The sequence below is a fragment of the Atractosteus spatula genome, chromosome 8 (genome assembly GCF_055471065.1).
Source record: "Atractosteus spatula isolate fAtrSpa1 chromosome 8, fAtrSpa1.hap1, whole genome shotgun sequence".
Classification (NCBI taxonomy): Eukaryota; Metazoa; Chordata; class Actinopteri; order Semionotiformes; family Lepisosteidae; genus Atractosteus; species Atractosteus spatula.
In genome coordinates, this window is record NC_142713.1 from 43,501,442 (window position 1) to 43,514,351 (window position 12,910).

At 35.3% G+C, this 12,910-nt stretch overlaps 1 protein-coding gene across 3 annotated transcripts in view; it reads left to right on the forward strand.

Moving 5' to 3' along the window:
* The window catches only part of LOC148829647 (receptor-type tyrosine-protein phosphatase zeta-like), an 87,651-nt gene that overhangs the window by 60,476 nt on the left and 14,265 nt on the right, over positions 1 to 12,910 (forward strand). Inside the window, exons 11-14 of one of the 3 annotated variants that reach the window (XM_088922928.1) lie at positions 208 to 263; positions 1,059 to 4,371; positions 6,114 to 6,255; positions 12,434 to 12,525. In XM_088922928.1, coding sequence (XP_088779054.1) covers positions 208 to 263; positions 1,059 to 4,371; positions 6,114 to 6,255; positions 12,434 to 12,525 — 3,603 coding nt within the window. The remainder of the gene's footprint in view (positions 1 to 207; positions 264 to 1,058; positions 4,372 to 6,113; positions 6,256 to 12,433; positions 12,526 to 12,910) is intronic. The other 2 variants (XM_088922929.1, XM_088922930.1) reach the window with 2 other exon arrangements.

Below are 12,910 nucleotides of genomic sequence, written 5' to 3' on the forward strand. Positions count from 1 at the left end.
AAAAAATATTATAATTTATTTAGAATATCCAGCCCTTATTTTACAGATTCAGATAGATTTTTCTCAAATTATGTGGTTATACAGTATGTCTTGATATTTTTTAGATTACCCGAATTGGTTAGTCTGAATTCCTTCAATATAAATGTTTTTTTTTCAATCAAAAAATCATTGAGTGGTATTTCTAAAATTATGGGCTTTGTTTTCCAGAGACTGAACCATTACCTGATTTTAATGAAACCGAAGAAGCAACAGATGAGTTGGAGGTAATAGATCAGGGGATCTCCAAATTATCATAAGCTGTGTGGAGCTTGCATATTGTCTTTGTATTTACATGGATTTTCATTTTATGAAATACAAATTCTTCCAAAAGTACATGAGTTGGGTTTGATTGGTTACTCTAAATTGTCCCTTTCTTGTTTGGGACCAACTATTTTCCAATATGGTCACTTACTGTATGTGTGACTAAAATAGAACAGATGAGCATGATGGGTTGAATGGACTCCTGTCATTAGTATTTATTCGGATTTGCTGATGTTCTGTAATTGTAAACTTATTAAACTGAACTATGCACTGACTAGATCCCAGCGAGGAAGGTATTTCTTTTCCGCACTTGAATACAGAATCTAACCATGAAAAGAGAAGGTTTGATTCCTCTCTCCCCTACAGGTCAATGCACTGCAAATAAAAACATACTGCTCAGTGCTAGTTACTAGTTACACATTGATTTGAGAAATCATCTTTTGAACTTCTTCACTTAATATACAGTGCCTCCGAAATGCATTTATTCAAAATTTATTTGTTGAATATTAATTATTTATAACCAAATTTTGATGAAAATATTTTAATGAAAATGAAAGAAGTTAAATCTCATCATAATCTGCAAAGAAATTCAAGTCTAAAAGGTATTGATTACATAAATTATTTCCTGAATCAGTAGCTTGTATCAGTAGAATCATTTCTAGAAGCTTTGTGAATGTCTATTAATGTCCAACCAACCTGTTCAAATACTATGAAAGAGTCCTTTAATATTTATTAATATAATTCTCATTCTTTCTAAGGTGGAGTCTAATATGAACCCAAGAAAAAAACTTCCAAACTCCAGAGTCTTCAATAAGATGAGTAATAAAATGGAAACTGCACAGCCTATCACTGTGCCATACGAAGATATGAAGGAAATCTCACCTTACAGTGCCATGACCAAAGAGTTGTCTGTGGAAAGCTATGACAAACTGAGCACAAAAATTGCACCAGTTACAAAAGAAGCCTATTCGTTGGATAGAGAGACTTCAGAAACAGACAGGTTTGCTGTGCTTTACCCTCACACCAAATCTGTCACACAGCTGACTCAGCAGAATGTCACTGAAATAGAGAAAACATATATAGATTACCAAACCTCCACTACTTTTCAGCCCGAGGAAAGAGCTATTACAGAGGACTATATAGAACTCCAAGCCACAACAGAGAGCCCCAGCAACTTTCAAACAAAAAGCAACACAACTATTTTTAGCCCTAGTGGAATCACAGAATCATCTGAAGGCTCTTCTCTGAAAAATGTCAGTGGTCCTACTCGAGCAAGAAACACCATTGTTGTGACAGATATTTACTACGAAGATGTTGTGAATGCAACCAGCTATGAATTTTCAACAGGACCAACTTCTTCAACTCTTGAGGGTGAGACCTTTAGCAATGTCACGGCATCTCCAGACAAATTTGATCACCCCTCTTCTGCTGAGAATTTCACAAGGGATACAGTGGCAGTTAATGTCACCCCTACTGACACCAGTGGTGAGGTGATATTTCGGAGTACTCCTGTCCCACTTTTACCTGTCAATACTACCTCTGCACTGTCCCATGTAGAGGTCTTGCCACTTTCTACAAGTCCAGATCTGGGTGCTCAACGTCCATCTACTGTCAACATTGACATTCTGTCTCAAACAACTCAACCTGTGTTTAATGGTGAGATACCACTTCCAACTACGTCTGGTTCCCCTGTTAGTGATGTGCTTTTCCTTCCTGACCCTGCATTAACTGATACCCAGATGTTGCATCAAGCTTCCTTTGTTGGCTCAGATACCAAGAGTCCGTTGCATGTTACTCCTTTGTTACCCAGTGTTGCTGTATCGCTTCAGTTAACCCTTCCTTCTTCTAAAGATATATTTTATGAAACCCCTTCTGCCTCTTCTACTCTTGAGTTGCTTGTTGGTAAACATGCCGTTTCTCAGAGCGATGTGTTTCAGCATGCTATACCCGAGATGGATAGGGGTGATCTGCATGCTTCGGTGATGTCTGATGGTGACCTGTTCCTTCAGCCTACCCTCACTTTCTCCTCCAGTTTGTCACTGTTAAAATCTACAAATGCTCTGTCTGAGACCTCTGTGTTTGACACTAAGACTGAGACTGACAGTAAAAGTAAAGTTGAAGTTGTTTCCACTGATAATGTATTGTCTCATGCAACAGCTGTGGCCAAGGTTGATACACAGATTATGCCTACCCTTATTTTATCTAATGATATTCTACCCCTTCAAACTTTACCTGATTCATATGGCACTGCACTATTGTCTAATTCTGACTGGGAAAATCATCACAAGTCTAAACCATTCAGCACTGTTTCTGAAACAAAGTCATCCATGTTTTCCATTTTTGATAAAACTCTTGAATCTTCTATTCCTTTATCCAGTGATGATACTCTGACCATGGCTACTCCTGCCTTCACTGATAGGGATGTGCTTATGTCTCATGCTGGGGGTCATAGTGAGATTCAGCCATTGGGTCATGCTAGCCATGAATCGGTGCATGTGGAATCTGCATTAACAGGTGATGTGTTTTCTGGGTTCACCGCTGCTAGTAAGGATGGAACTTTTCTTCAGATTTCCTCTGCCACTTCTGATCTTGAACCTGCGACTTCTGGTGCTGCTTTTACATCTGCTACTAAGACCTGGGTTCAGATTAATCCATCACACTTTATTAATTTTGACTCTTCGCATGAAACTCTGCCTTTATCACAAGATATACTGCTTCCTTATTCTAGTGATTCAGCCACACTGCAAAACCGCTCTTCCTCTACCAGCACTGAAACACTTGCTGATGGCTCTGGTAGCTTTTCTGATAGCTCAGTGGATGATGCTTCTCAAAGTCAAGATATGTTTGCCCTTCCCCGTATGCTTTCTGTTTCTACTTTGGGCACTAGCATGGCACAATCACAGGAAGATGCATCTGCTTTTGTAAGTGCTGAAATATTCCTGCTATCTTCTATTTCTAGTTCTGTCAGCAAAGTAAACCTAAATCCTACCTCAGAAACATCCAGTGGTACTGTTTCCTCTATACACAGTGTAAGCATTAACAATAATAAAGTGCCTCTATTTGGCACCATCACAGCTACTCTTAGTTCATCCTTTCTCTTAGGTACACCAGAATCCCAAAGGGAGGAAGCAGTGTCTCACTCTCACAAATGTTTCTCAGGTTGTGATCAAGCTTTGAGTGCAGGCAGAGCAATGATTGAAAGCAGTTACACTGAATTAGCACATTCTACATCTGGTAGTAGCCCACATCAAACATCCTCTTTTCATAGCTCTTGGACACAGCAAAGCATGTATCCCTCAATTCCCCATGAGGTAGACATTCACCCTACCCCTGGACTATCACTCAGTGAGTTGAAATTACTACCTACACCTGAAAACAAAAATTTCTGGAATGCGATCCATGGATTGGATACAAGCCAGGTGTTTTCTAGCAATAAGCTATCTCTTGGTTTTCCTAATTCAAAATCCCAGTTGTCTCTCGATTCAGATAGTGATTTGTACGTTTCTGTTACAGCTGCCAGAGCCAGCAGTGAAAGCCCTGTAACCCTCATCAATTCGGGTTCTTCCTCTGATATCCAAGTCCTGTCCCAAACAGCCCTTACTGATGCTGATTCCACACCCCCACTTCCCAGGGAACACCAAATAGAGAGTAATTCTACCAGTACAGCTCTCTACATAGAATCTCAGGAAGAGTTAGAACAGGATTCGGATAGAAACCAAAGTATAACCCCTGATAAACCCACACTTCTGTATGCAAAGACAGTGATGGCTAAAGCACTCAATACATCACAAGAAATACTGAGTGGAATGGATCATAACACCGTAACCCCAACTCCAGATGTACCCCGCAGGAGTCATACTTCTGCCTTCCTCTTTAAAAATGATAATGAGACTGTTAGCTTTACAGAAGAAGCAAATACAACAGACTCCAGACCCTGGACATTAGGAAACACAGATGAAGAAAGCGGTTCTGGTCAAGGGACTTCGGAGAGCTTCAACGACAATGAGACTTCTTCAGACTTCAGTATCCCTGACTACTCAGAAAGCGATTCTGATGGTACAACGGATGCAGGTAAAGCTGACTTATCACCAAGAGTGCTACAGCCCTTCAGCACTGTCTTTATCTAATGGGGTTGCAACAGCAACAGTGTTCAAGATGTCTGAGGCAGGTTAGTTATGGTTAGGCAAATGGCAGTTAAAAAAAAAGAAATGTGCATGGAACCACTAAACTGTGAACGTTTACAAACACTGGGTAACGGAATTACTAACCAGCACGTCTCAGGCAACAGATGTCTAAAACAACCATTCTTTATAACCCTGTGACACATGGGTAAGGTAAGGTTTGGGGGTTATTTAAATGGAATTTCATCTAACATGCATCATACTATTAATTGTGATTATCATGGCCTTTTTATAGCACATCTAACAACATTGCCATAGATTTTCATAGGTTTAAACCACATAAGGCTTAAACATTCTGTATCCATCTACTATAATACATTTGTGTTAAGTCCATTGTTTAAATATTTGTGTAATTTATATATATATACATTTGTGTATATATGCAAAACTCATAATGTGCATCTACAGTAGGTTGTTAGTGTTCTGGTGTTTAAAGGCATGTCATGTATACAGTTGGCTTTTGCTTCATAGCTATGTATAAGAAAGAACTTTTAACTAATACTAATCTATGAAATTAAAGGTGTGACAGATGTGTGGTCATTAGCATTCTCCCATATTTCAGGTATGTAATAAATTCAATTACATGTTCAAATCCTTTCGTATGAAACATTATGTAAGTGTAAACAACAGTAAGGTAAGTGTAATTTGGGTTTTGAATTATGAGAAAATGCAGAAAGAAAATAACAGTTTATCTATACAGACCTTAAACCAGTAAGTGCAAAAGATTATCCACAAGATGGCAGTAGTATACTTCTCCATTCAAATGGCAACTGGCTATTTGCAAAACAGTTTTTCTAGCTGAAAGCTGTGCACTAATATACAGTACATCTTGTCTTTTCAGAGGCTGTGGAGTGATGTACATCTTTAATGTCTGACCCTGCCCAATCATTGTCATCAAATATTAGAAGCATGGCTGTTATCAGATTTGATGGCTGGCACTTGTTAAACAGTCTTGAAATGATTTAGTTCTCTGGCTTTTCACTAACTTCACTCTTCACAGTAGTGCTTATTTAAGTCAAGACTGTTCTGCTTCCCTTTTAGTTTCTCATGCTTGTGATTTACCTGCCACCACTTTCATGTAACAGCATGTATACACTCTTGTGGTCTTTTATTGCAAAAATACAAGAAATGTGTGCTGCCAATCAGATGAAAAAAGGTTTCAGTTTCAAGTCCTTGAAGAATACCAAATGAGAGTAACTAACATTTTCGAAGATATATATTCATAGAGGGCACTGGAAAATCCAGTAATTTAAAGAATGTTTATTATGAAGAGAAAATCAGGGAAAGCAAGAAATACAAACTACTTGTTTTATAAAGGTTCAAAAGTATTGGATGAAAAGTTCTATTTTATAAAAACTGTCAAAATGTCAAACATTTCCTTGAGTTTTTGCATAGGTTTTAAAGGTAAGTCATAACATGTACTTTGCTTTTGATCCTGTTGCAGTCTGTTTCTTTCCTTTAAATTATTTCAAACTGGTTTGCAAATGATAAAATCCTTTCATGCAGTGAAAAAATACTAAGAGAGTAAGCTGATTATTTTTCTCCAATGTTTTATTGACAGTAGCAGTTAAATTGGCATAAGGTTTGCTTGAGGGTGAAACATGTCAATATTTGTATTTACTTCACCAACAGAAGCAAGCAACAGTAGCCATGAGTCCCGTATTGGATTAGCAGAAAGTGTTGAAGAGAAACGGGCAATAGTACCTCTGGTGGTGGTATCTACTCTGACTCTTCTGTGTCTCCTGGTCCTTGTGGGGATTCTCATATATTGGAGGTAGGTACTGTTTAATTGGCATATACTGTATGGTAGTTGTCCTGTTGTACCATTAGTATTTTTATCAACATTTCTAAACACTTTACGTTTATAATAGAGCAACAAAAATAAAAAAGCCGAATATGAAAATGCCTTGTTCATGCTCATCAGCCCACAAATAATTTTCTCCCAAGTATTATGTCCTCATGTCATGAATTGCGAAAAAGAGTTTAAAGAACATAGGCATCCTCATTAGCTCCACCACCAGTATCACAAATTGCAAAGGTGTTTTAGGTTATTAAAGAAAAACATGGTATAAAGACCATGCTGAAAGGAGTTTTTCTTTTCTAAGACTTGTATTAAAAAGCATATTGTGTATTTTCAGTCTGTCTTTAAATAACTTATCCATGAAAAATATGTAATCACTTATAAACAGTTTCTGATTAAAAACATTTAATTTATTTTCTTTGTACAGTAATTATGGATGGAATAATTCAAATTTTGGGAATAATGCATCTTTCTGTGGTATTGGTATTCTGTTCAGCTTGGAAAAAACTCCTTTTGATAAAATGATGGTGGAGTTTTTATGAGTTTTCTAAATATTGCATTTCCTCTTGATAATGGTAGCAAATTCCACTTAGTCTATACTACCTTTTTCCTTATTGGCAAGGGTTTTTTAACTTGCTCTGGACGGCTGTATGATCAAATTACATATGTTTGCTATTTATTCCTTTAAGCAAAGAGTGTACTCAAATTCTTCCAGTAAAACGATCTGCTACTGTATATCAACGGGTAATCTCTGGGTTGTCAATATGAATAAGATGCTGGTTGATTTAGCATATGTATGTTTATGATTTAACATACATGGTTAAATAAAGATTTGTTATTACCACTGTGTAAATAGAAAAAGTGTATAGCAAGTCTAAATTTTAGTACCTGCTCTTTGAAGAAAACTTACTGTATTAATGAGATAATTACTATTTTTTTTAATTCTAAGGTTTAATTTGTTTTTGCCTAAGTATAGAGATTAAATAGTATAATTACAGAAGGATTTAATGAAACATCTAGCAAATTAACATCTGAAAGTGTTCTGAACAGAATGTTTCATTTTCAGCATAAAAAAGAAATAGCTTTAATTAATGCTAATTAAATTGCTAAATTAATAGCTGGGTAGAACTTTGCTTTTACAACAAATCCTTGATTATTCTCTTTTTAGTATTGTAGCCCTATGTGTATAAGCAGTTGTCTTATTGATATTTTTAGCATTGTGCTAATACTTATTTAAACTTATCTATTTTAAGTTAGCTTTAACATGATTTAACATGATTTACGACTAGTGCCGGTGCCAAATCAGCTGTTACCAAGAAAAGAATAAATAAGACCTAAAATAAGAAATAATTTTTTCTACCAGAGCTACACTTGGCTATAAGGTAACGGTCTTTATCCACAAGAGTTATTCCAAGGTGTCATGTATAAAACAGTATAAATTGAATACTGTATATGAATTTTTGTCCTTGATGATTTGGCACTGATTGTACTGAATTTTAGCACCTCTTCTCAATAACTTACAAATGGCATTCTAATATGTAATTTTTTCCCTTTTGTGTCTAGTAGTGGAGAGAGTGGTGAAATGTGGCAATAAAAGATACAAAAAGGATGAATTGCTTAAGATTCCTTTTTTCTAAACAAGTGGAACCGTGATTTCAGTTATATTGTCTTTAATCTTCTCTTAAAACAGAGAAAAGCCTCCCAAGGTTATTGACTAGATGAAAAGGCTTACTTATACTGTAAGGCCTTGATTTTTGTCTTTCTCTCTGGGAGGCATAATCTGTTCTAATAGATCAAAAATCTCATTTTCAGCTAGAGAAAGATAACATGGAATTTCATTTCATATGTTGAGGGGATTTCCAGAATCTTGTTTCAGTGTTGTAACAGATGTTAGGTACATGTAATATGCTATGTATATTCATTCTGGTATACTGCTATACAGTAGATAACTGGTTTTTGCAGTACATTACAATACCATGTCTTAAAACATGTAAATTCTATTAGTTATTTGGTATGCAGTTTCTACAAGGTTTTCCCTTTTTTCATTCTTTACACGGCTTTTTGAATACTACATAAAATATTAATTACATTTGATGTTTTTCATTTTATATAAAAAGGAAGTATTTTGCAGTAGGATGTATTAAGGGTATTTTGTGTTTTAATACATATGTGGCTTTCTGGGATATAGTCTCAAACTCCTCCCCCACAACTCTGAATTGGAAGAGCAGTTCGAAAATGGATAGATGGATATACATGAGTACAAGTCAATAAAGAGAAATTAAGTGAAACAGATGTTTTATAGGTGCTGTTTAGAATACATTACATTACACCAAATGTAATTGGTTCAAGTATATGAAAGAGGCTTTTAATTTCTGATTCATTAATCCTTAGTCACATAAAAAGAAAAACTTTGCAAAAAATTCAGATTGTAAATTTAGTGATACTGTAACATATTTTTTAAAAGGATGTATTTCTTTAAATATTATTTTTGAATAGCTTTTAAAATGGAGTGTCTAAAGTGTCTGACAATACCAGTTATTTTAACTTAAAATAGATGAAAGACCTAATTCTTACTTCAGTAGTTCACCCGAACCCCACTTAATGCAAAGTAGAGCTGTACCCCTCCCTTTTCCACGGACTGAGTGAGGGAGCTGATGCATGGAGGGTGATAGGTTGGAGGGAGGGATGCTCCAGTGAGTGTTCTGAAGAAGAGATATTGATAAGAAGGAAAACAGAACTAGGCAAAATTAAGGTTTCTTTTTCCTTAACTAAAAACTCCATTTAAAAACATGCTCACGGATGCCACCAGCTGTCAGCCACTGTGCCATCCATTGAGTTCTAGGCTGCTGTTTCCCTCTTGTTGTAGAAACATAGGGAGAATGGAATGAGAGTGACTTTTATTACATATAAGAAAAACTCTTACACGTTTATTTTATCTCATAAGACATGCACCAATAGGAATTACATATATCTGTCCAGGAGGTGTAACCTTTTTAAACTTATGGATATTAACGCTTTCACTAAATGTATGAAATAATAAAATTTTTTGTGTTTGAATATATCAAAACTTTTCTTTTGCAAGCACCCTAGATGACTATCAAAAAATATGCCATTTCATGAATTAGGAAAGCATTTATCTGTTGTAAGTAAAATAAAAATTTACAGAGTAAGAAAGAATATTTAAGTTTTAAATAAAAGAACTCTCTGAAGCTATTCAGTAGGGTAGTTGAAATTATGAAAAAAACAGATTTAAACTGCTACAAAATATAAATCAATATTAGCTATGCTATCCATTTTAATTCTGTTATTAACTAAAGGATTCTTTACTGCTGATGTCTTTGTTTTACAATCATATACTGTATGTGTCAAAGATTTGTGCTTTTGGATTTGCTGTCAAGGTCCTGTCAGGGCTGAACTGTTGCAGGTTATACTGCAGATGTATTGATCTTTAACTCTGTGATGGTCTCATTATATTCTTCGCAATACTCATGTTCATTGACAAATCAATCATCAGACAAGTATCATGTGTGTCACAACAGCATAATACTATGGGTTCCATTTATTTCAGAATGTATTTTCTCTGATCTAATCATGAAAAATAATATTCAATAAATACTTTATAAAGCCAATCACATTTTAAATATTGGACTTGATACTTTAGCTTGAATGTCAATTGCTGTCAATATATTCATATTATCATCATTAATATTAGCTTGGCAAATGCTCTTATCCTGGTCAACCTATAATAATGAAAATTAGCACAAATTGTAAGATACAGAGCAGTAACACTCTGGTAGTATGAATTGCATGTTTTCACATTGAAGAAATTACCAGGGAATGAAAACAAATTAGTGAAGTAAGTATTTCATCCCAAAGGATCCAAACCACTTTACATACTATAGAGGAGGGAACCCCACTTCATCCACTGCTGAAATGCATGGCAGCCACTTTACACAGCAAATTAGATCATTGAATTCCTAATTGCAGTTGAATTAAGGGGGTACTTAATGTAGGCCAAACTGTGCAAGCCCAGAGTGGAATTTAGCCAGGGCACAGGGCCTTACACTCCATCTCTTTCAAACAGTGTCGCGGCCCAGTACTCATCTGAAGAACAGTATCTCCTACCATACAGTGTACCTAGTCACCTTACTGGGATGGTGGTTTGGAAAGTCGGGTTTTGGAGGAAGTGTGACATTTACTGATCCACAAACACCACTTATAGCACTTGATTTTCTTAAGAGGTTGTCCCATCCCACCACTGACGTAGAGCAAACACGTTTACCTTCTGAGATCTGACAAGATCAGACAACAAGGTGGTAACACTGCAGCAAACACTATTCAAAGAGGTAATCAAGCACAGCAATAGTTTTGGCAGGGAATCCATTTTATTGATTAGGTGACCGTCAAGAACGTTCTTGCTTCAAAAAACCCAGATGTACTGTAACAGCTATACACACTGTGACTCATAAAAAGTGATTCATGCCGTACAAGTAATACGTCTTTCACAGGTGAGGAAGCTCATAGACGATTTGATGAGGAAATAAGATGAGGTGTTTAGAATTTGGCTTTCAACTATACTCCATCTGCCATTTCTTATTCCTAAACAATAAAGCTGAACAATGAACTAAATAACATTCTGAACAAATTAACAAAACATTCAGAGATTTAAATCCACCTACATGTACAGATTCTTAAATTATAAACCTGTAATTTATGAAAAAAGATTGAAGTTTAAATATCTTTCAATCAGAAAATGTTATCTGCATTTTGAAGTTAAGGCTGAAAGAGGTCCAAGAAAGGCTAGCAAATCATTATGTCAGAGTCTTGTTCAGTTTTTGTAAGATGGATTTTGCACTAGAGGTTTAGTAATCCTAAGCATGTTCAATCAGTGTTTCTCTCAAACGACAATGTGTTCATTTTGTTCCTTTGCAGATGTACATTTTGTAACCTAGCCTTTGCACGATGAAGAAAAACATTTAATCAGGGACCAAATTTTGAGTTATCTGCCAGTGTAATCCTTCCTAAGATTTCTGTATTTTAGAAAACACAACATAGGTCAATCTATTGGTGTTTCAGTTATCCTTGTAAAAACTTGTTTCAGATTATACAGAAAATCTTTTCATGAATTTGTGCATGCTTATGACTTTTTGTTTGGTTGTTTTTCTACTTTCTTGTTTTCAGTGTATGAGTATTAAACCATAATCATAAAAATGTATATATTTGTCTTCCCTAAGATATTTAAAATGTCGAATGATTACACATACTTTATGTACTTTTTAGACTCAAAAAATTGTTTTTTCATGCACATTTTTTTCTTGAATAAAAACCAGTATAGTTTTCCTTCTTTATACAGAGGTATAATTCTAAAGTGATCTTCAACTGATCACCTCAGAACTGTTATTCCTGATAGATTTGTATTTTGTAGTAAATAAAAGAAGGCAATGTGTTATTTATGTTTGTTTGAATGGAGGATTTGAGAAACGTTTTGACACTCATACATACAGTAATTGGAACTCTTTTACAGAGTTTATTGTACTGTATATGTTTTTGTATAATTTAAGTAATCCAACTTAGTTTTGCCCTAGTATTTGGTAGGCATGTCATTAGTAAAAAATGGTATCTTTTTATCTAACTGCTGAAAAGGAAATTTATATTTATAAGTAGAGGTTAATCCCACAATTTATACCAATGTGCATTAATAAATGAGACAGCAGACAATGTTTCTGTGCAATAATAATTTTTAAAAATTGATATTGTTAAACTGATCCTAAATTCTGTAACAGAGTTTGTGAGTAACGTGAAGCATGAATAACCCTCACAAGGCCACTTATCAAGGCCAAGAGAACACTGCACCACTACCTTTGTCTTGCGTTTTTTAGTGATTAGTAATATTTGAACTCATGTTAAACCTTGAAGGATTTGGATTTTAAATTTTATTAAAAATTGAGATGATATGGACTTAGTATGAAATCTGGGTCATTCATATTTTGACAGTAGAGGTAAATCAGAAAACCAGAAAACCATATTCTTCAGAACCTATACTTATACCTATACTAATTTATATCAGTGTGTGTCACTACTGTTGCAATCCTGAACTCACTGCAGTATTTAATGTTGATTGTCTTTGGTTTTGTCTTCTTACCTTATGAAGGAAATGTTTTCAGACTGCTCATTTCTATCTGGAAGATAACACATCCCCAAGAGTGATTACCTCACCTCCAACACCAGTCCTTCCAGCCTCAGGTAATGGTCATTTGGATAAAAAAGGAAGGCTTTATGTTTTGTGTTATTTATTTTAAGGAGGAAATACAGTGCCTTGCGAAAGTATTCGGCCCCCTTGAACTTTTCAACCTTTTGCCACATTTCAGGCTTCAAACATAAAGATATAAATTTTTTATTTTATGTGAAGAATCACCAACAAGTGGGACACAATTGTGAAGTGGAACGAAATCTATTGGATTTTTGAAACTTTTTTAACTAATAAAAAAATGAAAAGTGGGGCGTGCAAAATTATTCGGCCCCCTTGCGTTAATACTTTGTAGAGCCACCTTTTGCTGCGATTACAGCTGCAAGTCGCTTGGGGTATGTCTCTATCAGTTTTGCACATCGAGAGACTGAAATTCTTGCC